Source organism: Doryrhamphus excisus, linkage group LG4 (assembly GCF_037039965.1).
Source record: "Doryrhamphus excisus strain RoL-2023G ecotype Guam linkage group LG4, RoL_Dexc_Guam_v1.1, whole genome shotgun sequence".
Taxonomy (NCBI): domain Eukaryota; kingdom Metazoa; phylum Chordata; class Actinopteri; order Syngnathiformes; family Syngnathidae; genus Doryrhamphus; species Doryrhamphus excisus.
In genome coordinates, this window is record NC_136360.1 from 15486015 (window position 1) to 15512464 (window position 26450).

The 26450-nt window shown below is 44.7% G+C and overlaps 2 protein-coding genes and 1 long non-coding RNA gene across 8 annotated transcripts in view; 1 reads left to right on the forward strand and 2 right to left on the reverse strand.

Annotated features, from left to right (window-relative positions):
* Window positions 1–22328, forward strand: LOC131129334 (uncharacterized). Of its 2 annotated transcripts, none has more exons than XR_009129828.2 (5): window positions 1–162; window positions 10422–10602; window positions 17092–17163; window positions 21171–21286; window positions 21837–22328. It is a non-coding gene; the product is annotated as an uncharacterized LOC131129334 (long non-coding RNA). The 2 variants fall into 2 exon arrangements; XR_009129829.2 differs by having other exon boundaries at window positions 10422–10528.
* Window positions 1177–16703, reverse strand: b3gnt7 (UDP-GlcNAc:betaGal beta-1,3-N-acetylglucosaminyltransferase 7). Of its 2 annotated transcripts, none has more exons than XM_058072770.2 (2): window positions 16559–16703; window positions 1177–4092 (listed from the first exon to the last, which is right to left on the reverse strand). In XM_058072770.2, the coding sequence occupies exon 2, from the start codon at window positions 4089–4091 to the stop codon at window positions 2838–2840; it is 1254 nt and encodes a 417-aa protein (XP_057928753.2). In that variant the 5' UTR covers window position 4092; window positions 16559–16703; the 3' UTR covers window positions 1177–2837. The 2 variants fall into 2 exon arrangements, with proteins under 2 accessions (XP_057928753.2, XP_057928752.2); XM_058072769.2 differs by lacking the exon at window positions 16559–16703 and adding an exon at window positions 6365–7684.
* armc9 (armadillo repeat containing 9) overlaps window positions 3951–26450 on the reverse strand; it is a 26934-nt gene continuing 4434 nt past the window's right edge. Inside the window, exons 9-26 of one of the 4 annotated variants that reach the window (XM_058072762.2) lie at window positions 26200–26298; window positions 25219–25254; window positions 23429–23463; window positions 23245–23353; window positions 23076–23168; window positions 22711–22798; window positions 22026–22149; window positions 21824–21963; window positions 21645–21721; window positions 21145–21219; window positions 20829–20919; window positions 20113–20165; window positions 19683–19781; window positions 18250–18365; window positions 17644–17798; window positions 17057–17165; window positions 16559–16728; window positions 3951–4092 (exon numbers count right to left, since the gene is read on the reverse strand). In XM_058072762.2, the coding sequence (XP_057928745.2) occupies window positions 4088–4092; window positions 16559–16728; window positions 17057–17165; window positions 17644–17798; window positions 18250–18365; window positions 19683–19781; window positions 20113–20165; window positions 20829–20919; window positions 21145–21219; window positions 21645–21721; window positions 21824–21963; window positions 22026–22149; window positions 22711–22798; window positions 23076–23168; window positions 23245–23353; window positions 23429–23463; window positions 25219–25254; window positions 26200–26298 (1674 nt within the window). In that variant the 3' untranslated portion in view covers window positions 3951–4087. Of the gene's footprint in view, window positions 4093–11779; window positions 12623–12913; window positions 14584–16558; window positions 16729–17056; window positions 17166–17643; window positions 17799–18249; window positions 18366–19682; window positions 19782–20112; window positions 20166–20828; window positions 20920–21144; window positions 21220–21644; window positions 21722–21823; window positions 21964–22025; window positions 22150–22710; window positions 22799–23075; window positions 23169–23244; window positions 23354–23428; window positions 23464–25218; window positions 25255–26199; window positions 26299–26450 lie in introns of those variants that run through there. The other 3 variants (XM_078790275.1, XM_058072760.2, XM_058072763.2) reach the window with 3 other exon arrangements.

A 26450-nucleotide genomic window follows, 5' to 3' on the forward strand; every position in this document is an offset into this window, starting at 1 on the left:
GTGCATCATCCGTTATGCCGAATATTTAAGAAGGCCTTCGCAGCAACTACCGAAGTGTAGAAAATGTTGAAGGTTCATATTGTAACCCTTTCTCCACCAGGGGGCAGCCTAACTGCTAAATTCTCGTCCAAACTGAAGTCAGGTGTGTCGAACATTCCTAAGGTGAGTATCTCCTTCAACATCAAACGAGAAGCATTTGGAACAATTCATTAGCATTGTAGTTAGCATGGCGAGGGTCATGGCTAGCATAACTTACACTGTGACCAACAAATGGTCAGCCAATCTTTTTTGTGGGGGGGCAGTGTATTTGTGTCGAGGAGTAGTCCTTGTCTTGGTAAACACAATTTTAGTAGCTCTTCCACTCCCTTGAAGCCAAGTATTAGCATTGTCGCCTCTGCTTGTGCCAACAAAGTTGTTTTCCTGGAGTACTGGTGTGAAAACTGCGGCTCCAACCAGTAAAGCCATGAAGCAAACTGACATCAAACGCTACCTTTCCCTTTCTTCAATTAGTGTGAACAAAGGAGAGGGGGGGGGGGGTGCTAGCACGCTCTGGTGGATGACCATGCAGTCAAGTCCCATAGGGTCTTCTTCCCCGCCATGATGGTCCCAACAGCCGTTACCATGTTCACCATCATGGATTATTAGCAACGCGTTCCCCCCAAAATATTGGTTGCATTTGACCTCGTGTTCCTGTGTGGTTCTGTTTTGGAGTCATGTTGGGACGTGTATGCTCATAGCTAGCTTACGAGCTAGACTACATCAGTAGGACACAAACATAAAGAAAAGAGGCCAAAGTATCCTCGTTGTTGTGTAAAGTCAAAGGTGATGTGTGTGAATGTACTACGAATATACTAATACTTCATGTAGAGGATGTTTACATTTTCAGTAAAAAAAAAAAACAATGAAATGCCAAAATAGTTGTGGAGGAATTGGATGATGGTTGCAACAATGGCTGCTGATTCAGGTGTCCTGGTAAGGTCTGGTCTTTGTGTTCTTGCAAGGTGTTTCAGGAGGACCATCGGTGTCTTTGTTCCCTCCACAGCCACGTAGCGCAAGGCTATGTTTAGTGTTGGTTAGCGTGACTGCCTCTCCTGCGTCACTGTTGGCTTACCTGTTGGAGATGTTCACAAAGATGCTGATCTAGTAGGCCACATGCTCAAAGAACCAAACACAAACTTTATTGACATCCTTTAATGTGCACATGTACAATATTTACATCACCGAGACCGTAATGACCAGACCTCTGCCAGCGAGGGCCTCATCCCCAAAATGCAAAGCAAATCTAAGACGTTATAAATATGTCAAGAACAAAAGCACGTTAGCTTCATGGTGAAGATGGAACCGCTTATTGACACTCAGGACTTTTCACCAACTTTCTTTATAAATAATCTTTGCATATTTTCTTTCTTTTTTTATTTTTTTGCATATTTTCTTGACTTGATTCCTACAACATACTTAAATATTTTAACGCTACGCTATGAAATACATTATTTTTCCTCATATTATTTTTTGGTAATACGCTCCCTTTTAATCCTCAGAAAATGACAGCTGTTTTTTTGTTGACATTTTCGCACAATTTCAACTTTCTTCTTGAAAATGTTCTAATTGTGACTTTATTACAATTAATATTGAACTTTTTCCACTGCTTACTTTTTCAAATACTGCAGTTTTTCACAACATTATGACTTTAACATTTCAACTTCACGCTACTCATTTTATCTTCATTTTTGTAACTTTACTACAGATTTGTCCATTTAAAAACAAGTTCTTAAATGATCATTTTGGAATGTGCCACAAATGGCCCCCGGTCCGCATTTTGGACACCCCTGCTTTGCATGCTGGTACCAGTCGTAGTTTTAGTACCGTATCACAGTGTCAAGTATATCAGCACGTTCGGGTTCACAGGACGCTCTCCACAGCCACTCAGGCACCCCCCCCCCCCCCCAAAAAAAAAAAAAGATTGCAAGGACCTGGACCATGTCCTGTGATTGGCTGGTGACCAGCCCAGGGTGGAGCCACGAAAGGCAACAAATCAGCATCAACTGGATGCGTTGGTATTCATTGAATGGCCGTGTCCTGGTGCCCCTGGTATGGCCAGGTCCTGGTGACCCTGGTAGTAGGAGAGTACTGAGGTAGAGACCAGTCATTCTCATACTTTTAAACCTCACATCCAGGCCAAAGATCAAGTAATATTTCTTTTGAACCATAAAAGGCACAGCAGTACAGACGCTGACCTCTAGGGGGCCAAATACCAATGTGTTCCTCAGCGGATCAAAACATGACGTCTTCCGGCGCTTGGACGAATGTTAAGCTAGCTACTAAGCGACTGCTTATTTTCATGATTTTCATTCAGCTTTGTGTTGTGACGTCATGTCCGGTGTTTAGGCGCGTTGGCGCTTGCCCCCACTCGGGGCGGAGACCCACCCATCTCTGGGTCCACCTGCGTTCTCACCTGACCAAATCAACCATGCTAGCAGAGCTACGGACTAGACTTGGTTTTAACCGGACCAGTAATGACAAGTGTGGTCTCCACATGGAAAATAGCATTCCTTCTTTATGGCAGACAAAAACATTCATGATTTTCTTTAGTGGTAATATTCACATTTCCGGGTGTTTCATTAGCGATGGAGGGTCTTTGCTGGAGAGCAGTGGAGCAGAGAAGGTTGCGAAGGAAAGAATCCACGTCATGGTGTTCCCATTCCACAGCTTCAGTGTTTTAAATGTCTTATAAATACAAGAACTTCAAAGAACATTGTTTAGCTAACTGTCCCAGGAGAGGATTGCGGTTCGCCTTGGACTCTCCCGACCAACGGCGAGATCGGGTGATCCTGCTCAAGCTATAGGATCTCCACTTTTTGTGAACAGATCAGGTCGCTGTTGACCAGGTCCCACATGCGTAGGAGTTCTGCTGGGAGCAGTTTGTGAACAACGATCATGCTCCTGAAGAAACAAGGTTCTTTGTTCAACTTGCTGGTTTTGTTTTTCACCAGGCCAAAGGTCTTAAAGGCATTGTGTTTTATTGGAGCCACCTGAAGGACTTCCAGGCACATACCTAAGAAGACATCATCGATGGGGTACAGCTCCAAGGTATCTGCGACCCAATGAAGCCTCCTGGCCAGTTTGCCGTCCATCAGGAAGCCCCCGCCCCCAGCGTACGGGGGGTAATGGGTCTTATTGTACAGAGCCAGCGGGATGTAGTACTTATTTTCCTTCTTTCGAATGGGCTTCGCCTTGACAATCACATCTCCTACAAAGAGGTTCCTCGCACGGTTAGTGCTGGTAAGGAACTCAAAGATGTTCTCCACACTGACGAAGACGTCGTCGTCCCCCTTGAAGATGTACTGAACACTCGGGCAGTAGGTGTGGAACCATTTGAGGAAGTGGGTCTCCTTCAGCGTGAGATTGAAGAAGCTATCTAAGAAGTCCCACTGGAGGATATCCCCGTAGATGAGGTTCTCATACTCCACCAACCTCTGATGGTTGGCCCTCTCGGCCTGGTTGGACGGTTTACCGAGTAGGAAGAATGTCTTGATCCTCTTGCCATCGAGGAGTCGCTCCTTTCCCCAAGTTTTTCGAATGACCTCCCTGCGATCGTGCTGGGTTGCCACAGATTTGATGACCATGAGCAAATAAATGTCCCCGGAGCATTTTGCCGGGTGGTTGAGGAGCATGGGGAAGTAGCGGCAGTGTCGATAAAGCATGAACTGCTTGAAGGTGTCCTCCAGACCCCGAAACCAATCCTGGCCTGAAAGATTGTGGTTGGCGCTACAGTTAGTGGCGGTCACATCCCAGGTGGTGGCGCTGGCGTCGTCAGTGATGCTTGGTTCTTGGGTGGTGGATCCGCCTCCAGGAGGCGGATTTTGTTTGCTTGCCTTCCAGAAGCCTTTGACCCCCTGAAAGGACGGCATCTTCTCCTGAAGAGGAGCTCTGGACTGCACTCTCCCTGAGGTGTCCATGCGTGCTTGCCTTTCCAGTTCAGATGGCGCCCCCATGTTGATGCTCCCTCTCTGGACCATGGTGAGCGCCACCACTGCCAAGAAGAACATCACACTCACCCTCTTGTAGACCTTCCAACGATCTCTGTTGTTCATCCTGGTGGAGACAAACACAAGAGAAAGTTCAGATCAGCGCTTGCATTGTCGATACAGGATCATGAGGTACTTGTTGGGGGGCAACCACAGCAGGTCATCACCTAAGGGTGCGCTACCTACCCTCGTTTGGAGTCAAACATGATTGGTTCATTTGCTAGTTAAGATCAGGCGTCTTTTCAACCGTATGGAGACCACTTAGACGTAGTCCACCTCGTTGGCCTCCAGACCGTGTCGGCTCAGAGGTAGGAACGGATCACTGGGTGAAAACGATGTAATACGTAATAACGCCTAGTTGTCACGCTGGAAACACACGCAGACAGAACCATGTGACCCACCAAAACCACACAGCACCAAAGAACGAATGCACTGGTGGTGCGTCAGATTCCGCTTGTCCGGCGTCTCTAGACTGCCGACCAAATGGAATTACTTCTGCGAGACATTTTGGAATATAAAGTGTCCGTCATTCCGGACCCCTAGGTCCTCATGTTGATGACCCCTTGTAATGTTGATGAGCCCTCGGCCCTCACGTTGATGACCTCTGGGTCCTAATGTTAATGACCCCTCGGCCCTCATGTTGATGACCCCTTGTAATGTTGATGACCTCTCGGCCCTCATGTTGATGACCCCTCGGCCCTAACGTTGATGACCTCTGGGCCCTAACGTTGATGACCCCTTGTAATGTTGATGACCCCTCGGCCCTAACGTTGATGACCCCTCGGCCCTAACGTTGATGACCCCTCGGCCCTACCGTTGATGACCTCTGGGCCCTAACGTTGATGACCTCTGTGTCCTAATGTTGATGACCACTCGGCCCTCATGTTGATGACCCCTTGTAATGTTGGTGACCCCTCGGCCCTAATGTTGATGACCCCTCATTCTTTCACACCTTTTCTTCTCTCTCTGCCCCCCTGGATTCAAGCTTGATCTTGGGAGGGGACTCACTATTTAGCCTTTAGTATTTCATCCAGATATAGCTGTCCAGGTCTAGCCCAGATGGGGGACATCGTGAGTCTCAATCAACAATACTGAAGAAGAATATGATTGATTTTGGTTTTTGTGATGCTTGGCGCTCTTATTACCCTATCACAGGGAATATATTATTATTATTATTATTATTATTATTATTATTATTATTATTATTATTATTATTATTATTATTATTTCTCACCAGGGCACCACACTTAGTCTCCAATTGACTACTTTTTAACAAGTAGCTCATCTTATCAGACATATCAGATATTCATATCCACCCTATCATCATTAGTGACCACGATGTAATACATCATTAGGCTTTCTAAAATACTTGACAAAGTGGACAATGTTTTTAGATTTTAATGACCAACCAGAAACCTCGCCTTGGTTCTCTGGGCAGCAAAAGTAGAACTGCACGGGAAGATGATTTCATATTCATCATATAAGAAAAAGAAAGAACGATTGTTGGAATTAGAATTGGAGAAAAAAATCAAATTGCAACTGCAAAAATGAAACTGCTTATGCGGATTCTAAAATGAGAATACCCTGAGTAACCTAAGAAAACTGGAATTATATTTAAAGGACCCCACCCCGGGGGCGGGGGGGGGGTGGGCAAGAACAGAAGCGTACCAAGCAACAGTCAGAGGAAACCAAGCGAGTGAAAGCCAAAAGAAAGCTAGGAAAGGTGGTGAGGATGATACCAAGGTAGTATAAAATACCTGGAAAGTACAGGATTTTCTTTCCAGTGTTTATTGGCATAACATGTACTCCATGTTCTCACGTGGAGTACAAGTCTAGTTTAGTAGTACTAGCCTGGGGCAGTAGTGGCATGTTATAATGACAAAGATGTACTTTGTATTTCCATCCTTCCAAGCACACTAGGGAACATGGAAAGGTGACAAGGTGCCTTCACCACAGCCAGAACTCCTTCCAGTGCGCCAATGAAAGTGAAAATGAAATGGAAGTGGTGCTACGTACATAGCAAGATATTCCGGAAGAAAGCTGCTGTCACTTGGAAGAATGTGGGAATGTGGTGTCATATCCAACCTGAAATTGGATTTCCATCATTTCATGCCACTGCTGGTCCCTTCCACTACGCTCTCATCTACTCTATGTTCCTCCACCACAGCATGGTGATGGAGTAGAGCACCATGCAGAGATGGTCTCCTCTCAGGAAACAACACTCCTTGTGATGGTGATGTCCTACAAGTTCCTCCCCAACTGTGGTGGGTGGAGAGCCTCCACTTAAGAGTTCAGGCAAGACATGAGAAGTTAAGAAGAAACCATTCCATAACACTTACATTGGGAGTCTGGTGGAAGACCTCAAGCACCTCCAGCAAATCAATAATCCTGTCCAGGGAAAAACCACGTGTGACAGCAGGGATGACTTGGAGGGAAGGAAGGCGTTTGTGTCCACGCTGCAGCTGCTCCCTCCTCTCACTCCTCCTCCCGTCCTGCAGAGCTTTTCTACATGCACACGCGTCACCTTGGCCCGCCCACCACACACACAGAGACGGAAAACTCCACCCTGCAGGGCCGGCCTGGGGGCCAATGGCTGTTTCTCATCACATCATTGAACAAGACATAAAAGTCCTTTAAGAGGATAAAAAGTAAATATCAGGAGTTAAATAATTAAGGAAAATGTTTAGGAAGAGGAACTTCCATGAGAACTCCACGAAACAGAGACAAGAAGTCAGGATTTGATGTCACGGTGCTAGCATGGAGTAGAACTCGCCAAGACAAAACCACTACAGCATTCCCAATCTTGGCTGCTTCTAAAACATCCAGAGGCCGTAAATGGCCCCCAGGCCGCACTTGGGACCGCTTCCACGTGAAGGATTCTCAGATGTTTCAGTGCCCCCTGTCTTCTACTGTGGTGGAGTCTTGTAAAAGATCATGGACATGAAGTATGGACTCATAGCTATGAAAAAGCTCTAACGTCACGGAACGCTATGGACCTGCTGGCGTGGAAAAACTGCCCTGACCCTGCTGGACTGGACTGTTTGTGTGCACAGTGACTGGTTCCAGTCATCCAGTCATCACTAGGATGAGGGCAGGCAGCGGAGGTCCTGTTGTTAATGAGCAGTAACGGTGCAAACGCCAAGTGCTTCCTTGCTGTGTGGCTAAGGAGTACACCTGATGGGAAACCAACACACGCCCCTTCCTTTAGCATCCTTGGCAAGAATGTCCATGGTGGGACATCATCAGCATCTGGGTGGGCCCCCGCGTTCTTTGATTGTCAGTATGGGACCCTTGGTGGAAAACCCCTGGCCTGGGGTCCTGATGGAAATGTCCTGGTCTTCATTGGATGCCATCAGGCCATCGGATCAGTTCATCACCCAAAGCTAATTGAACCATTAACCATTGAAATATGTCAACAATATACATCATATACAATATATATATCTAGCACTGGCTAGTATTTCATAGTAGTACAATGTTCTATCCATGCATAGGAGGCTTTCATTGTAGTATTTCATAGTAGTACAATGTTCTATAAATCCATAGGAGGCTTTCAATGTAGTGTTTCATAGTAGTACAATGTTCTATCCATGCATAGGAGGCTTTCAATGTAGTATTTCATAGTAGTACAATGTTCTATCCATCCATAGGTGTAGTATTTCATAGCAGTACAATGTTCTATCTATCCATAGGATGCTTTCAATGTAGTATTTCACAGTAGTACAATGTTCTATCCATCAATAGGAGGCTTTTAATGTAGTATTTCATAGTAGTACAATGTTCTATCCACCCGTAGGAGGCTTTCGATGTAGTATTTCATAGTAGTACAATGTTCTATCCATCCACAGGAGGCTTTCAATGTAGTATTTCATAGTAGTATAATGTTCTATCCATCCATAGGAGGCTTTCAGCTAGTATTTCATAGTAGTACAATGTTCTATCCATCCAGGAGAGGCTTTCAGTGTAGTATTTCATAGTAGTACAATGTTCTATCCATCCGTACGAGGCTTTCAATGTAGTATTTCATAGTAGTACAATGTTCTATCCATGCATAGGAGGCTTTCAATGTAGTATTTCATAGTAGTACAATGTTCTATCCATCCATAGGTGTAGTATTTCATAGCAGTACAATGTTCTATCCATCCATAGGAGGCTTTTGATGTAGTATTTCATAGTAGTACAATGTTCTATCCATCCACGGGAGGTTTTCAATGTAGTATTTCATAGTAGTACAATGTTCTATCCATCCGTAGGAGGCTTTCAATGTAGTATTTCATAGTAGTACAATGTTCTATCCATCCGTAGGAGGCTTTCAATGTAGTATTTCATAGTACAATGTTCTATCCATCCACAGGAGGCTTTCAATGTAGTATTTCATAGTAGTATAATGTTCTATCCATCCATAGGAGGCTTTCAGTGTAGTATTTCATAGTAGTACAATGTTCTATCCATCCAGGAGAGGCTTTCAGTGTAGTATTTCATAGTAGTACAATGTTCTATCCATCCGTAGGAGGCTTTCGATGTAGTATTTCATAGTAGTACAATGTTCTATCCATCCATAGGAGGCTTTCGATGTATTTCACAGTAGTACAATGTTCTATCCATGCATAGGAGGCTTTCAATGTAGTATTTCATAGTAGTACAATGTTCTATCCATGCATAAGAGGCTTTCAATGTAGTATTTCATAGTAGTACAATGTTCTATCCATCCATAGGTGTAGTATTTCATAGCAGTACAATGTTCTATCCATCCATAGGAGGCTTTTGATGTAGTATTTCATAGTAGTACAATGTTCTATCCATCCACGGGAGGCTTTCAATGTAGTATTTCATAGTAGTACAATGTTCTATCCATCCGTAGGAGGCTTTCAATGTAGTATTTCATAGTACAATGTTCTATCCATCCACAGGAGGCTTTCAATGTAGTATTTCATAGTAGTATAATGTTCTATCCATCCAGGAGAGGCTTTCAGTGTAGTATTTCATAGTAGTACAATGTTCTATCCATCCGTAGGAAGCTTTCGATGTAGTATTTCATAGTAGTACAATGTTCTATCCATCCATAGGAGGCTTTCGATGTATTTCACAGTAGTACAATGTTCTATCCATGCATAGGAGGCTTTCAATGTAGTATTTCATAGTAGTACAATGTTCTATCCATGCATAGGAGGCTTTCAATGTAGTATTTCGTAGTAGTACAATGTCCAGACCATCAGTTGAAGCAAAGCCAGCAGTACGCATGAGAACATTCAAGCGCGGTAAAGCAATGGTGTGGCTGAGTGAAGCGTCCCTGCAACGTCGGCCATCTTGCTAGAGGACAACATGTCTCTGTGCTTCCAAACAGGAATGTTTCAATGGCAACGCAGCTGTGATCCAAACGGCCCCTTCCTCTCCTTCTCTCCCGGTTTCCTGCATCCAACAAGTCATCCTTCTCGGGGGCCATGTGCATCCTGCCGCCTGCCGACGCTGCTTTTTCACCATTGGACCCCCCCGCCCTCGCCCCCCCGCGGTTTCAGATCCTGCAGCTGCCGAGGGCTGAGGTCTGCAGCCATGCTTGTGAAATCTACGGCACAAAGATGGCTCCGAGCAGCAGCTGAGTGAAGCTCCTCTCACCTCCATGACGCATTCCTGCAGCTCTTTGTTGTGCTTTCACAACCACCGCTCATTAGCAGGTCGGGGGGGGGGGGCAATCACTCCGTAGACCTGCTGATCCGTGCCGGGGCCCGTACCGTCACATGCCTTAGACATCATAGAAATTATAGACATCGTAGAGACCTTAGACACCTTGTGTGCCTTCACTGGTGTAGCATGTCTACACCAATGCAAAGGATGCCAACTAAAAGGATGCTAACTAGCAACCCAAAGTACTGAGTGGCCAAGAACCTGAAACGTTTTTTTTTTTTTAGAAAAATGTGGTTAATCATTACAACACAACAACTTCCTGGTTTGAACACAAGTTATGTATCTTGGACTGGTGGAATCAATGACACATGCATTCACCACTGTGATTGGCCAGTACTTCTACTCTACTTCTATAGTATAGGTATATAGGTATATGGTGCTTGGCCATTACTTCTACTCTAGAAGTCTACTTCTACAATACTTCTATAGTATAGGTATATGGTGCTTGGCCATTACTTCTACTCTAGAAGTCTACTTCAACTATACCTCTATAGTACAATTAATGGTGCTTGGCCATTACTCCTAGAGTAGAAGTACTGGCGTCTACTTCTACTATACTTCTATAGTAGAAGTACTGGTGCTTGGCCATTACTGTTGTACTGTCCCAGTGTGAGTGGGACGTATGAGTGTGACAAATGACGTATGAGCACCCCTCACATCAACACACCTTTGTTTCCACGGCCATCAGCAGGTTCTTTTCATCTTTTCTTGCAGGTTATGCAAGAACAAGAAAAGTGTCAACATAAGCGGTGATAAGAAAAACAAGAAATGGGAAAAGTTCCACGTCGCCCACAGGAAGTTTGCCCTAATCCTGGGTTGAGGTAAGCCCACCTGAGAGGATTACCTGGGTTCCGTCAGCTCACTACAAGTCACCAGGAAGGAATTTACTTCAGAGGTAAAAAAACAATAATACACGCTTGAGGGCATACCGCCCCCGCTTCCTGTACCCCCCCTTTCCATCAAGTGAGGATGTTCCTCTGTCACAAGGCAGCAGGAACCAAAGTCATGTGATCATGGGCTTGTTGTGAATAAAAACATCCAGAAGCCTAAACACTGCAACATGCTTTACCCATGAAGGATGTCAATCATACACGTTATCATAGCAACATGCCACGTTACATAAAAACAAAATTTTTACTGCCAATGCTGCTTCTAAGAGAGCAGGACTTGGTCTGATTGGTCTTTTATCTCCTTCCCGATCACAAGTCAAACCCCCCCCCACATGGGAACTTGCTGTGGCGCATCCAGGAAGGTTAATGTTTATATTTGTCAGGACGTTCCTGAGAGGGAACACCATGTAGAAGGTCATTAGTAAATAAGATGAATGAACCAACCAGGACGGCTTTGGAAATGGCCAAGACGTTCTGAAAGAGTGTTTGAGGTCTCTTGGGTCTGGAAGGACCACTTTAGAGGAAACAGGAAGTCAAGGAGACAGATGTCTTGGCCGGCGTCATCTTTTATCAGCAGTGCTCATGAACACTTGCTGATAACGTGCGAGTGGAATGCTACTGGTCCTGCTAGCTAACACTGCTAAGTCATCACCAAGGACCCCGCAAAACTAGGCTGCCGTGGTCCTAACTATTTGCAAAACCAAACATGGAGTTGCTTGTGTTTACACCGGGCTCACACTGACTATGATCCTGATCCGGAGCCCATGGGAGCCTACAACTGGGATTCCAATCTTACACAATCCTGTTCAGGATTCAGTGTGAGCTTGGGGGTACACGGCAACAAGGAGTCAGGTCCGCACCAGCGTGTACAATACTTGCCGGATGGCGACCATTACCTTCAACGCGACATGACGGGAGGAGTCCCGGGTGTCAGACTCGCCACTCCGGTCCTGGCATTGCAGGCGCCATAGCGCTGAAGCCTGAACGTGCTAGGGCCTACGTCAGTTGCCGAAGTGTGACGTGGGAATGTTTGCCTAGCGTTTGCTGTACTTTTCCACATTTCCTAATAGGAATATCTTACAAAGCCTCCAAAGAATCCAAAGGTCAAAGCCAAGGCATCATCTGTCACTACGTTGGTGTACGTAATAACAACATGTCAGTTATTATATGATGGGGGACTTGATGGTTCTAGTGGACTTGATGGGTAAGTTGTGACTTGATGGTTCTAGTGGACTTGATAGGAAAGTTGGGACTTGATGGTTCTAGTGGACTTGATAGGAAAGTTGTGACTTGATGGTTCTAGTGGACTTGATGGGTAAGTTGTGACTTGATGGTTCTAGTGGACTTGATAGGAAAGTTGTGACTTGATGGTTCTAGTGGACTTGGTAGGAAAGTTGTGACTTGAAGGTTCTACTGGACTTGATGGGTAAGTTGTGACTTGATGGTTCTAGTGGACTTGGTAGGAAAGTTGTGACTAGATGGTTCTAGTGGTCTTGATGGGTAAGTTGTGACTTGATGGTTCTAGTGGACTTGATAAGAAAGTTGTGACTAGATGGTTCTAGTGGACTTGATGGGTAAGTTGTGACTAGATGGTTCTAGTGGACTTGATGGGTAAGTTGTGACTTGATGGTTCTAGTGGACTTGGTAGGAAAGTTGTGACTTGATGGTTCTAGTGGACTTGGTAGGAAAGTTGCGACTAGATGGTTCTAGTGGACTTGATGGGAAAGTCGCGACTTGATGGTTCTAGTGGACTTGGTGGGTACGTTGGGACTAGATGGTTCTAGTAGACTTGATGAGAAAGTTGTGACTTGATGGTTCTAGTGGACTTGGTAGGAGAGTTACAGGTTAAGGTTCCTGCAGTCCAACAGTAGAAGAGGCAGGTGTTTCCAAACCAACTGAAAGAAGGTAAATTGCAAGCCGTCCTCTTGTCTCCATGCCAGTCTGATACCGGAACGGCATGTGTGATGGACCCGTTTGGTACAAAGCAGTGTCCCCTGCTAAGGTCATGGAATCAGGTTTTCCATTCTGTAACGAGACAAGCCAGAAAAGGCGTCTATTTTCCCCCCTTTAGCCACACTTTTGTTTTGATAAGAAGCAGCGGCTTCCTCTCTGCTGCGATTCCAGCTGGACGGTACCAGCATGCCGGAGCGAAGGGTTAGCCAGCCACCTGCATGCTAGTGCGTCAGTGTGTCATGTGCGACTTGTTTCCTCACATTGTGCTGCATCTCGCCGGCATTGAGTCAGGACCCCTCATCCGTCAGGACACAAAATGGGAGTCGGGGAAGAGCTAAAAGTGGCACCGGTACCGTTTTTAAAATAATGACATAACCAATGCATCTTGACTTTATTTGAGAGCTGTGGTTCATGGAGGGAAACGGGTACTCTGACTTTGGGGAAGTGGTTGGATGACATGAATGGTATTTATTTAGTGTCCATGCAATGCTCATGCTAAGATATCTTAGCCTAACCGAGCACATAAATATATCCCAACAGTACACACGTACAACGCATAGCAACATTCATACTCCACTTTTTACATTCACTGTATGTACATGATGTGCGTATTGATCATTAAAACACAACTTCAACTACGTCTAAGCCATGGATGACAAAATATATAGCCCATAACCTCTCATCATACACTATATAGTCATATTCATAACACATGCATCATGTATATACCCTACTTCTTATCATACACTATTTAGTCATATCCATAACACGTGTATCATGTATATACCCTACCTCTCATCATACACTATATAGTCATATTCATAACACATGTATCGTGTATATACCCGACTTCTTATCATACACTATATAGTCATATTCATAACACATGTACTATATACCCTACCTCTCATCATACACTATATAGTCATATTCATAACACATGTATTGTGTATATACCCTACTTCTTATACAGTATATAGTCATACTCATAACACATGTACTATATAGTCATATTCATAACACATGTATCGTGTATATACCCTACTTCTCATCATACACTATATAGTCATATTCATAACACATGTACTATATACCCTACCTCTCATCATACACTAGTCATATTCATCATAATCCATGTATCATGTATATATACCCTACCTCTCATCATACACTATATAGTCATATTCATAACACATGTATCGTGTATATACCCTACTTCTCATCATACAGTATATAGTCATATTCATAACACATGTATTGTGTATATACCCTACTTCTTATCATACAGTATATAGTCATATTCATAACACATGTACTATATACCCTACCTGTTATCATACACTATATAGTCATATTCATAACACATGTATCGTGTATATACCCTACCTGTTATCATACACTATATAGTCATATTCATAACACATGTATCGTGTATATACTATAACCTTTTCCACTGAGGGTCATGTTCTGTTACATCAATGAAAAATCTTTGTGCCCCCCCCCATTTCTGCTGAAAGGTTCTTGCTGTGATATTATGGCTTTATTTTGGGTTTTTGCCGTTTGGTTCTCCTCTGCCATATTCCTGGTCCAGGTCATGGTCCCGTACCTCGGTAGCAGTAAACATGATCATAAATAATAGATCCCATGTGAGCCGTCATGGCCGCAGGATGTAGCACATTTTCAGGTGTGCCAAGTGTGACCTCGCCGAGAGAGAGAGAGCGAGAGAGGGAGCGCAAGAGAGAGGGCCAAACGAGGCCACAAAGAACTTCGGCTGGCCGGCTGGGAGACGTGATTATTGTCTGACCCCCTATTAGGTTACAAAAGTCTGCGGTGAAGCTGAGAAAAAAATGCAGGACCACAATCCTTTGCATTGTTCCAGCCCCCGCACCCCCGCCGCTGATGCTCGACCCCCCTGTTCCACTGACCCTGATCAAAACCCGGAAGGATGAGGTTACAGGAAGGCCGATGGTGCGGGGGAGATAGAGCGACGCTGTGGTGACAGCTCCCTCCTCACCTCCGCTTTGACTGGCTGCCTGGAGGGGGACCGGGATTGGGGAGGGGACAAGACAGACTGTCAGCTTTTCATTTAGAATATTTCTCATCACCATGGTTACATAGAATGTTTCCACAGAGCTTGGGGCGTTCCTAATGAAGTGGCCAGTTTTCCACCGTGCCGGTGACACGTTGGACATTCCTTCCATGCATTCCTTGCTGGGAATCAGATATGATGACAGGTAGGATGGAGCAGGAATAGTGTTGTGCTGCACCTTGCAGGCCCATAAGGAAGAAGCGGAATAGGCCAAGATGGCAGTAATATGCTGGACGTGGAATATGGATGGTCTGCAGCTCCCCTGGTGATGGGGGGGTGGGGGCGGGGGGCAGGGCAGGGCTGGGCTAAACAGGCCTAACAGCCAAGTGGAAAGTGATTGGACTGAGATAGCATGGACATGATGGCTAAAAGCACAATAATACACTTATTGGCTTCCTTGGCTTCACTTCCCATCTTGGACCAAACGACTCCATGAGATCATCCATGTGACACACGCCAGACTGGAACACCATCATGATTGATGGATCGGATGGATCAGGCCAGGGCGCATACGTACATTTAGTCTTGGATACTTCATATATAGTCTCATACACTTCCTATAAACTATATATATATATACGTATATAGTCTAGTACACTACCTATATCATATATACTTTTCCTATATAGTCTAGTATACTACATACTGTATATACTGTATAGTCTTGTGTACTTCCTATATGTTGTAGTATATAGTCTAGTATACTACATACATACTGTATATACTGTATAGCCTTGTGTACTTCCTCTATACTGTAGTATCTAGTCTAGTATACTACATACTGTATAGCCTTGTGTACTTCCTATATACTGTAGTATCTAGTCTAGTATAGTACATACTGTATATACTGTATAGCCTTGTGTACTTCCTATATGTTGTAGTATATAATCTAGTATACTACATACGTACTGTATATACTGTATAGCCTTGTGTACTTCCTTTATACTGTAGTATCTAGTCTAGTATACTACATACTGTATAGCCTTGTGTACTTCCTTTATACTGTAGTATCTAGTCTAGTATACTACATACTGTATAGCCTTGTGTACTTCCTCTATACTGTAGTATCTAGTCTAGTATACTACATGCTGTATATACTGTATAGCCTTGTGTACTTCCTCTATACTGTAGTATCTAGTCTAGTATACTACATACTGTATAGCCTTGTGTACTTCCTCTATACTGTAGTATCTAGTCTAGTATACTACATACTGTATAGCCTTGTGTACTTCCTCTATACTGTAGTATCTAGTCTAGTATACTACATGCTGTATATACTGTATAGCCTTGTGTACTTCCTCTATACTATAGTATCTAGTCTAGTATACTACATACTGTATAGCCTTGTGTACTTCCTCTATACTGTAGTATCTAGTCTAGTATACTACATACTGTATAGCCTTGTGTACTTCCTCTATACTGTAGTATCTAGTCTAGTATACTACATACTGTATAGCCTTGTGTACTTCCTCTATACTGTAGTATCTAGTCTAGTATACTACATGCTGTATATACTGTATAGCCTTGTGTACTTCCTCTATACTGTAGTATCTAGTCTAGTATACTACATACTGTATAGCCTTGTGTACTTCCTCTATACTGTAGTATCTAGTCTAGTATACTACATACTGTATAGCCTTGTGTACTTCCTCTATACTGTAGTATCTAGTCTAGTATACTACATACTGTATAGCCTTGAGTACTTCCTATATACTGTAGTATCTAGTCTAGTATAGTACATGCCATGCTGTATATACTGTATAGCCTTGAGTACTTCCTATATACTGTAGTATCTAGTCTAGTATACCACATACTGTATAGCCTTGTGTACTTCCTCTATACTGTAGTATCTGGTCTAGTGTAGTACATCATTCCAGTGCCCTAAAACCCTGTTCCACATCTCAAAGTGTTGGACCCACCTCCACTCTGCTCCCCCACTGCACTGGCGGAGCACGGGCGGCTGCTCTGCTGGGGTTCCGAGTGGGAGAAGGTGGGTGCCAGGGTCCAGGCGGAGTCTCTCGCCATGGCTCCCGGTTCAGGAGTTCGGGAGATCTTGGGTTTGCTTACAAATGCCGAGATTGAATCCCCGCTGAAAGAGGAGATGAAGACATACGGTAAGTTCTGGTGTGTTTCAGGGGTGGACCCCGCCCTGCACTAAGACAGCCCTAAGACAGCTGGGGTAGGCTCCAGCAGAGGGTACGCGGTACAGAGAATGGATGCATGATCATTGTCAGGCCCTGCCTGGACTAGATGATGATAGCACTGACACGCAGCTTTGCTAGCTTTAGTCACTCAAGCACTGATGTCATCATGACTCAGCAGAAAAAAAAATACCGTTATGATTCAGTCATGTTTATGCCGTATGGGACATCCCTAACCCTTTCCTTTGGGAATTGTGAGTGTGTGTTTCAAGTCACCTTGATAAATTGTCATTGAGTTTCTGCTTCTGCAGGTTTCCATCTCTTGCTTGGGCCTGGTAGGATCGGTCCAGGTCTGAAGTCTGAGCCAGGCAGCCGAACTCCAGGTCTGTGTGTGATTTATTCATATGTATATATGACATGTATATCAAATGTATACACTGGATATCAAATATATGAAATATTGGATGAAAAGATGGTGCACAATAACACAGGGCGGGGAAGAGTAGCTATGGCAAGGTTACCCAGCATGCCTTGTGGGTTATATATGTGGCATTCTGTGAGTCTGCGCTGGGTTGGTCCATCACTTTCAAACCAGGAGGGTTTAGTTAAAACAAGCTGAAGATGCCTCTGACCATTTCCCATGCCACTCAACTTATACTAGGAAAGGTTGTTGGTCTTCTATGAAAATGTGTTTTAAATAGCAGTACTGGGCGTGGTCACCACCTTACAGAGTATTACTGGACGACACCTCGCTGCATGAAAAAGTTCCATAGTATTAGTATTCTGTTAAGGTCAGGGCCACTAGCTGTTCCACATCCGACTGATTGTATTAATATCCCAAATAGTCCACATCAACTACTCACTGGTGCTTTGGTTCAGGGAGGTGGCCGTGCACGGGCGACTGCCAGAGCTGGTGTGAGGTCGCGATGCGTACTTGAAAGGAGAGGAGGTATTCCGCTCGTTCCCGTTTCCACCCTCCCTACCTGGATCGCCCCCCCGATTTCCTGGGCGCTGATCCCTACATAGGACACACATGAGGAACAGCAGAGCTAAGAGTTTGGATGAGAAGATAGCGTAGACAATGGATATTTTATCCTAGATGTTTGCTTCCCTGACACTTGCAGACAAGAATGGACCATCAGGACTAGATAGGAGTCCACATCCATGACTCCTTCAAAGCTTTCCTTTCATACACACCTTCAGTTCAAGCTAGAGTCTACCCTTTCTTTGACCCACTGCTCTACTTCTACACACGACAATCGCTTGCAACGTTTGACAATGGGCTCCACCATCATTGTCGTAACGACCTCTTTAGTGCTGGAGCGGTGCCTCATTGTCCGGACTTAAGTTCTCGCACAGAACCATTTCATCTTCCTTTTGTGCTGGTGTCATGTGATCACCCCGGGAGGATGAGGGGCCACCGACCAGCGTGTAGATACATCTAGGCCTCGTCCACACGCATCACTCACACTGCGTTCGTATTACGATGGGAGCTTGGCGTCACCGGCCGCTGGAGGGGCTCGTCGGCGCTCGCTTGATGCTGTCGAGTGGCTTTCCTCTTCGCTTTGGGGATGTTGGTGATAATCTGTACAGGCAACAAATAACTGTTAACGTGCAAAGCATGACGCACACAACACGACATGAATACAAACACTTTGGCTAAACTCCCCCAACGGCTGACATTTCAGGTCTACACCAGTACTGACTGTGGAACCAATATGGTCAATACAGTATGTGTATGATGGGTCGTTACAATGACCACTAAAAGCTTTTTACACGGATGCTTTACTGAACATGGCTGGAACATAAAAATGTCTGATGTTCTCCTGCAATTTCGGATCAACATTTGCAATAAAAGTGTTTATTATGAAGGGATTATTTATAGTCAGCACCATAACCACTTGCCGTTGTTCAGTCATGACACAAGTCAGGTTTAAGCCCTAAACCAGGGGTCTCAAACTCGCGGCCCGCAGGCCAAATGCGGCCCACGAGACGCTAGTTTGAGGCCCCCACCTTGATACCAAAGTTTAATGTTGAAATGACAGCTTAAAGCTATGTGCACACCGGACACAATTAACATGATTTTGCCCCGCCCATACTGTTACCCTACCCTGTTTTGCTTTGGATTAGCAATGAAGCTAAAGGCTTATGACTCTGGGTACAAATAAATGCAGGAAATTATTTGGAATAAAACGGAAAATTCACGTCAAGATAAAGCATCTCATCAAACATGTTGTTAAAGTTACGACGCTGCTCCCAGATGGAACTGAGTACGATGCTAACTTGCTAATTGGGTAAAATTATTAAGTTTCATTAATGTTCATGTTAAATGTTAAATAACTGTTAATACTGTACATTTGAATCTGAAAAAAATTATTTCTCTACCAACTGTATGTGGTTTCTTACGTTTTTCTTATTTGCTGTTTTATTATTATTTTACTTATTTATTACTGATTGATTTATTGTCTTTATTCTTAATTTGTTTATTTATTTATATTATTTTGTGTGTAGAAAAATAAAAATGAAGATATCTGAGAATAGTGGAATGTTTTATCAGATATTTTGGTGTGGAAAACCGGAACCAAAGTACTGAAAAAGTGTAGGGTATAGCAGAAGCAAAAGCATTGAAGATAGTTTTCTTATTGATTTTTTTCCAGTTTTTAATAAATGCGTTTTTTTTTTTTTTTTGAAAACCTGATGCGGCCCGGCTTCACCCAGAACCTAGCTCTGGTGGCCCCCAGGTAAATTGAGTTTGAGACCCCTGCCCTAAACGATGATAACCCCCCCCCCCCCCCTTAAAAGTGCCTCAGAGCAACAAGATGAGTACCTCTTATGTCTGTGTGGCTTCCGCGTTCAGGCGTGTTAAGCATGTGAATGTGTGTGTGTGTGTGTGCGTGCTTACACCCAGGTACTCGGTGGTGAGCAGACTTTCCCCAGACAGCTCTCTGGGCTGAGGCTGGAGGACTTCCTCCTTGTCCAGGTCCGCCTCTATTAAATCTTCCTGTCCCAACACAGTCACACAGACCCAAGACCTTTACACGAGTGCTTGGCTTTCTAAGCAAGTTGGTGAAAATATGCTATGCTTTGTGAAACCGTGTTACATTTCTCCAGAAGAATACTTTTAAAGCTACATATATTAGCTCCATAAATCTTCCGAAACGTCTCGCCAAATAAAGCTTCAGAGGAAGACTGTACCATACCAAGGCTGCCATTTCCACTGCCGTATGCTTTACTACTCTTTTGGCTTCCTTTCTGCTTTCTTCAAATCTTAGCTTAAACATTGGTGTACTTGGTGTACAGCTTGGTGTACTTATGTTTCTGGATGAACTTACGTCATTGTCATCCTCATCTTCTTCATCGTCCGACTCTGGCCCTTCTTCCTCAGCTGGATGGTTTTATGGTAAAGATACAAAATGTCAAAATACATTATGATTCGTGTATTATTAGTAGTATGGTATATAGTACATTTGAAGACACGCCATGTTCTCTGAACCTGCAGAGCTCTTCTCCAGGATCATCTCCTCTATGTACAGCATGTTTACAGTGTTAGTCGTAGGTGAAATGGACATTCCATGCTTGGAATTGGGACATTATTGCGCTATGGCGATGATAAAATCAATTTTGGATCATCTTTTCTTCAGGCATATCATAGTTTCATAGTGGGAGTCATATGCGCCATTTCTGTTATACAGATATCACTGACCGAGTACGGGGCGTTCCAATAACAACCGTCACCTTTGGGTGTCCACCACCACTAGCATCATGCGTGTTAAATTGTATGGAATCTGTTTTGCTTCTGATGTGCATGCCAAATGACTTCATGTGAATAAAACCTTAAGATGTTAGTATTAACATCTCTACAGTGTGTGGTGTCCAGTCATCATGACTGTTATACTGCCATGGATGCCACAGTCCCAGAGACTAAGAACGCTGAGTGCACGTCAACGTCCAATGCTGTCAGGGTTTTGGCCAGCAGGTTTGGAGAAGGTGTCATGTCGGCAATATGAGGAGGCCCACATTGGAGCATCATACGTGTGCGGGCACTGACCTGAGTTCAGCTCTTTAATGATGAAGCCGATTTGCCTGTTAAGATCCGGGTTGTCCTCTTTGCTGTAGCAGCAAAGGATCTCATCCACGCTCTGCACGGAAAGCCCAACATACATTCACATGTCACATTCCCTTTTTGCACATTTCAAAAGCTTTACAAGATTATATGGATCATTTTCCAATGTGTTTTGATTCCCTAAAACAAAACACCAGTGTAAAAAAAAATAGCAGCTGGGTAGGCCTGGACACCTGCTTGCTGTGTTGCAACAGTCAACAGAAAAGAAAAGCAACGTGTGAAGACATATTCGCTATCTCACCATCTCTTTCGCTTCTTGTCTCACAGACGGGATGCACAGGATGCTGTACAGGGCCCCGTTCACGTATGGACGGATCTGCACCACACAGACAGCCCTAAACATGAAGTCAGCATGTACTGGACACTCACTATGGATGAAGATGGTTAGTGATTTTACTAAACATGTACTGTATACTCTATGCCATAACTCACTAACATGGATGAAGATGTTTAGTCCTAAAATAAATATAGATAAATAAAGTATTCAGAAACTTCTTTTTAACAAAGGGAATTATTGTGTTATTCTCTGGAATAGGAACGTATATTAATATTACTAGAAATCCCAACATTAGGAAGTCTATATGACGCAATCACTAATCCAATCATCAACCTGAGCAGACTTAATAATATAATAACTTTATAATATACTGCCGATACTATAATACTGTATATTCTACTGCATACTGTATGTATACTTTTGTGTGTCGATGGTTGGCAGGAATGAAGAGATGTACGAGTCACCTCATGGTTCTCATGTCCAAGGAGGTCCGTTAGGACCTTGAGCACATGTTTGGCGTTCTCTGCACACTTCCTTTTTCCTGTATAAACACAGCCGTGAATACACGCACAATCCCGCCATCCACACAAACATCGATATCAGACGCTGCAGCTGATGTTGTTGTTGTTCCATACATCCGTACCTTTTGTTCGCAGGCACAAGTTCATAAGAAGAGCAGCAGAATATTCCAAGGTGGAGTCACTCAGACAGTCCGAGTCATGGAGCTCATCCACGAGCCAGCCAATCAGATGGCTTTCTATCATGATGGTCTGCTGGCTCCTCCTACATGACAGACGTGACGGTAAAGGTTGACCAACCTTGCCTGATGACAGCACGTGTGTTACCTAAGGCTGAGCTTCTGCAGAGCCACCAGGACATTCTCCCTGGTCAAGGAGTCCTTCTCCTCTGTTGTGAGGGTTTCCATCAGGAGTTTAGGGAGATATGGGATTTGTGACAGGTAAGCCCGCCCTGGAAGCACAAACACAACACTGGTTCAATATTTGGACCATGTAGTAGACCAGGTGTGGGCAAACTACGGCCCGGGGGCCACATGCGGCCCGCCGAGTGATTGAATACGGCCCGCCCGTTCTTTCCAAAGTATTTCATTAAACCTAACATACAACGTGGCGTCACGGCTTGAGCCTACATTTTGATGGTTTAAGTAGCTGTATTATCAATTTGGTTATTTGATGTGGTCTGCTGTTTCTAATGTGCTCCTGAAAACGGACACAGGCACGTATAGACTGCATGACACTTTTATAGATACATATATATATGTTTTACGTGTATATAGTCTGGCCCCCCGTCAAGTTCGTTCAATCAATGCTGCCCACCAGTCAAAAAGTTTGCGCACCCCGACATAGATTATGTAGTAGTTCCTGCTGTACTTCTCGAGATGCTGTATGATCTGTACTGTATCTCAATGAGCCACTGTTTGATCATTGGGGGAATGTGCTAACAAGGTGCTAACACTGGTCAACAAGGGTTGCCAAGCCTTAAATGGGTGATCTATTGGAGTTGATGACTTACCCTCTGCAAAGGAGGCAAAGGCATTGATGAGACGAGCCATGTACTGTCGCACCATGTCATTCTTCAACGTCAGTAAGAGAAGCACTTCCTGTTGAGACAGGCGTACAGCTGTGATTAGATTTTTACCTGGAAGTGGTATTACTTCACTTTGCCGTCTAGCAAGGCACATAACCACCAACTTGTACATAGTTCTACATTAGGGTCCGATCTGATCAGAAATAGGATTTGGAGCAAGAACTGATGAAGCCTGGTCACATGAGAGCCCAGGCGTCATCTAAGACAACAGACAAGACAACTGACAGATGGATTCCATGGCCTGAGAAGGTCAAGTTCCAAAACAACCGCATGTGATGATGGTTCTTCACCTGCTTTGCTTTGCAGCGTTCCAACAAGTCATTGCTGATGTAGGCCTGAAGCACGGTATCCCTCTGCTCTCCAGGAAGTGAGCGGGTTAGCCTCTAAAAAGAAAGACGAGGGTGGCTGAGCAGGAAACGTTGAGTAGGTAATGTAGTCGACGAAGGCCAATATACAAACCCAACGCAGCGCCTGAAGCAGCAGGGACCTGAGGCGGTCTGAGCCTCCGAGCAGGTCCTTCTTCAGCTTGACGTAATCCAAAGAGGGCAGCATTGGCACTTCCTTGGGTCTGAGGGGGTTGTTCAACAAGGTGTCATGCTAAGGCCGTACAGACGGAGAGCATGTAGAACACAGAAGGACTTACTGTGGCGCAATGGATGCTCGTAGCATGGAGGAAGCCTAGGAAATGAACATGATGTTTACACATCCTTACTCATGCACTCAGGTCCAGCTTGTGTCCGCACATACCGTACAAACGCAGACCATATGCTGTACGAGTTACTCACCTAGAGGCCTTGCATCATCGCTAGTGTATGGATGGACATGCTTGTATCATGCGTGTTGTACATGCTCAACCCCCAAACATATCATTACTTTGGGAAGATCCCCCATGCAGACAATAGGTTGAGTTGGTGGAGAATCGTGTTAGCGTCAAACATTGTCACCAGCTCGGTTTGCCATCTGTCCCGACAAAGGGCCAAGCTTTATTCCCTTGTTTTCACACAACTGCACTGGAATGTAGCGGAGGAGCGGCATCGTTGCCATGGCAACTCCAGACCATTTAAGATGTGTAAGATCATAATGGTGCTAAGTTATCTTTTAACAAAACATTTAGGAAGACGTTTTCTGCTTTTGACTGGTATTTACTTCAATACCACATTTTCATGGCTTTTGTACTTTATTTGAAATACCACATCCATCCATCTTCTATACTGCTTATCCTCACGATGGTGCAGCTATGCCGGAGCGTATCCCAGCTGACTTTGGATGAGAGGCGGGGTAGACCCTGCACGGGTCAAAGTACCATAGCAACATAGCAGTAACTCAGTTCACCGATTCAATAGTATTTCATTATTTCCGCCGTTAGCATCCAGTTCGCCATTAAGCATTGCTTCACTGTGAGATGCCACAACAGGAGATGCTGACTGGCAATCAAGAGAAGATTTTGATGTCAGCTGACTGGTTGTATGTATCATGGTATCACATGGTTGGTTGCAAATACGTGTGCGGGTGCAACACTACCATGTACCGTGGTGGAGGACACCAGGAGTTTCTATCATTCTGTCCACATGTTTAGCTGTGTGGTGGCAGGAGATATGTATTTCCTGAAAGTCACCCAGGGACTTTGAATGCACCATAAGACGTGACAGTGATATGGTACAAATAGTGTGACATCGGTTTCATATTGCCTCTTTCAGTAGAACGTCACACAAGGCAGAAGATAAAGGTTTACATAAGCCGTCTATTCCGTTCTCTCAGCTTTACTGTGCTGTAAAGCCTTTTATTGTTCACCTTATAGGCGAGGGTGACAGCTCTGCTCCGACAGTCCCTAGCATATAAAAGTCAAGCCAAATGACAAAGCAAACTGTCCATTATGGTCAATGATGGTGTTAGGTCGGTACTGTCGACACAAGGCTCAGCAGTGTCTTCATTTGTACAACGTGCTAATTGTTGATTTTCAGGCAGGAATTTCCTGGCCGGATTATTATTTAGAGCTGATTGATCATTTGTCCTTTCAAGTGGCTGGAATTGGAGCCGAGCTGAGCGTGAGAGAATGCTTTAGTTTGCCATTCTGGTGCTTTCACCGTGTCTGGCTAAACCTGCACCGTCCAACCGCCGCTGCCGGAAGGAACATGAAACAGGCAGTGAAGGGAGTTGGTGGAGCCGGAAGGATGCAGGTGATTGTCATAGAGGGGTGCATCTTAAAGGCAGGCTGACAGCAGGGGTCACGTTTATGTCACGTGACGCCCTTTCAACGAGGACAATCCAGCAGGAATAGGAGACAGGAGGAGACAAAGCGGCTTGACGGGGTCATTTGTCAGTGAAGGAGACGCACGAGTTGGAGGCGAGGGGAAAAGGAGGCACGGCGAGCGAGACGGGAAGCAGGGAACAACTCAGGAAGGTTGAAAGAAAAGATGAAAACAAGAAACTTACATAGCCATCATCATAGGGGCTCATAGAGTAATATCCCTTGGGGACAAAGGTGTCATAAACACCCGGGAAGGACAAACAGAGACAAGTTGTTCAGTTCACAGCAGGAACAACACCATCAACACTACTCCCATGCTGCCAGTGTCCGTGCTTAACTGGGAACACTGGTGCAAGCTGGCTGTTTAATTGGAAAAACTGGTGGAAGCTGAGCTTTTTACTACTCCCATGCTGCCAGTGTCCGTGCTTAACTGGGAACACTGGTGCAAGCTGAGCTTTTTAGTACTGCCAGTGTCCATGCTTAACTGGGAACACTGGTGCAAGCTGAGCTTTTTAGTACTGCCAGTGTCCGTGCGTAACTGGGAACACTGGTCCAAGCTGAGCTTTTTAGTACTGCCAGTGTCCGTGCTTAACTGGGAACACTGGTGGAAGCTGAGCTTTTTAGTACTCCCATGCTGCCAGTGTCCGTGCTTAACTGGGAACACTGGTGGAAGCTGACTGTTTAACTGGGAACACTGGTGCAAGCTGAGCTTTTTAGTACTCTCATACTGCCAGTGTCCGTGTTTAACTGGGAACACTGGTGCAAGCTGAGCTTTTTAGTCCTGCCAGTGTCCGTGTTTAACTGGGAACACTGGTGCAAGCTGAGCTTTTTAGTACTGCCAGTGTCCGTGCTTAACTGGGAACACTGGGGGGAAGCTGAGCTTTTTAGTACTCCCATGCTGCCAGTGTCCGTGCTTAACTGGGAACACTGGTGCAAGCTGGCTGTTCAACTGGGAACACTGGTGGAAGCGGAGCTTTTTACTACTCCCATGCTGCCAATGTCCGTGTTTAACTGGGAACACTGGTCCAAGCTGAGCTTTTTAGTACTGCCAGTGTCCATGCTTAACTGGGAACACTGGTGCAAGCTGAGCTTTATACTACTCATCATTGTAGCCAGGTGATGCCCACAGCATGGATCTGCCAGGGAGTGAAGGTACTTCCACTTACGGTGCCAGGCCTGGTCAGGTCGCCCACGTGCGCCGCACTTTGCCTCATCTGGCTGCTGAACAGACGAAAACAAACACTCTGCAGGTACTCAGGGGAGATCTAGGAAAAGCAAAGCAGGCTGGGTGAGCTGGAGTGCTGGAACACAGGATAGCAATGTTGTTATTTAGTAACCATGACAGGCATGTGTCAGCTGACAGCATTCTTAGTAGCTAGCGTTGTGTGTTGTGGTTGGCGTGCAGTGCCGTGTTTGC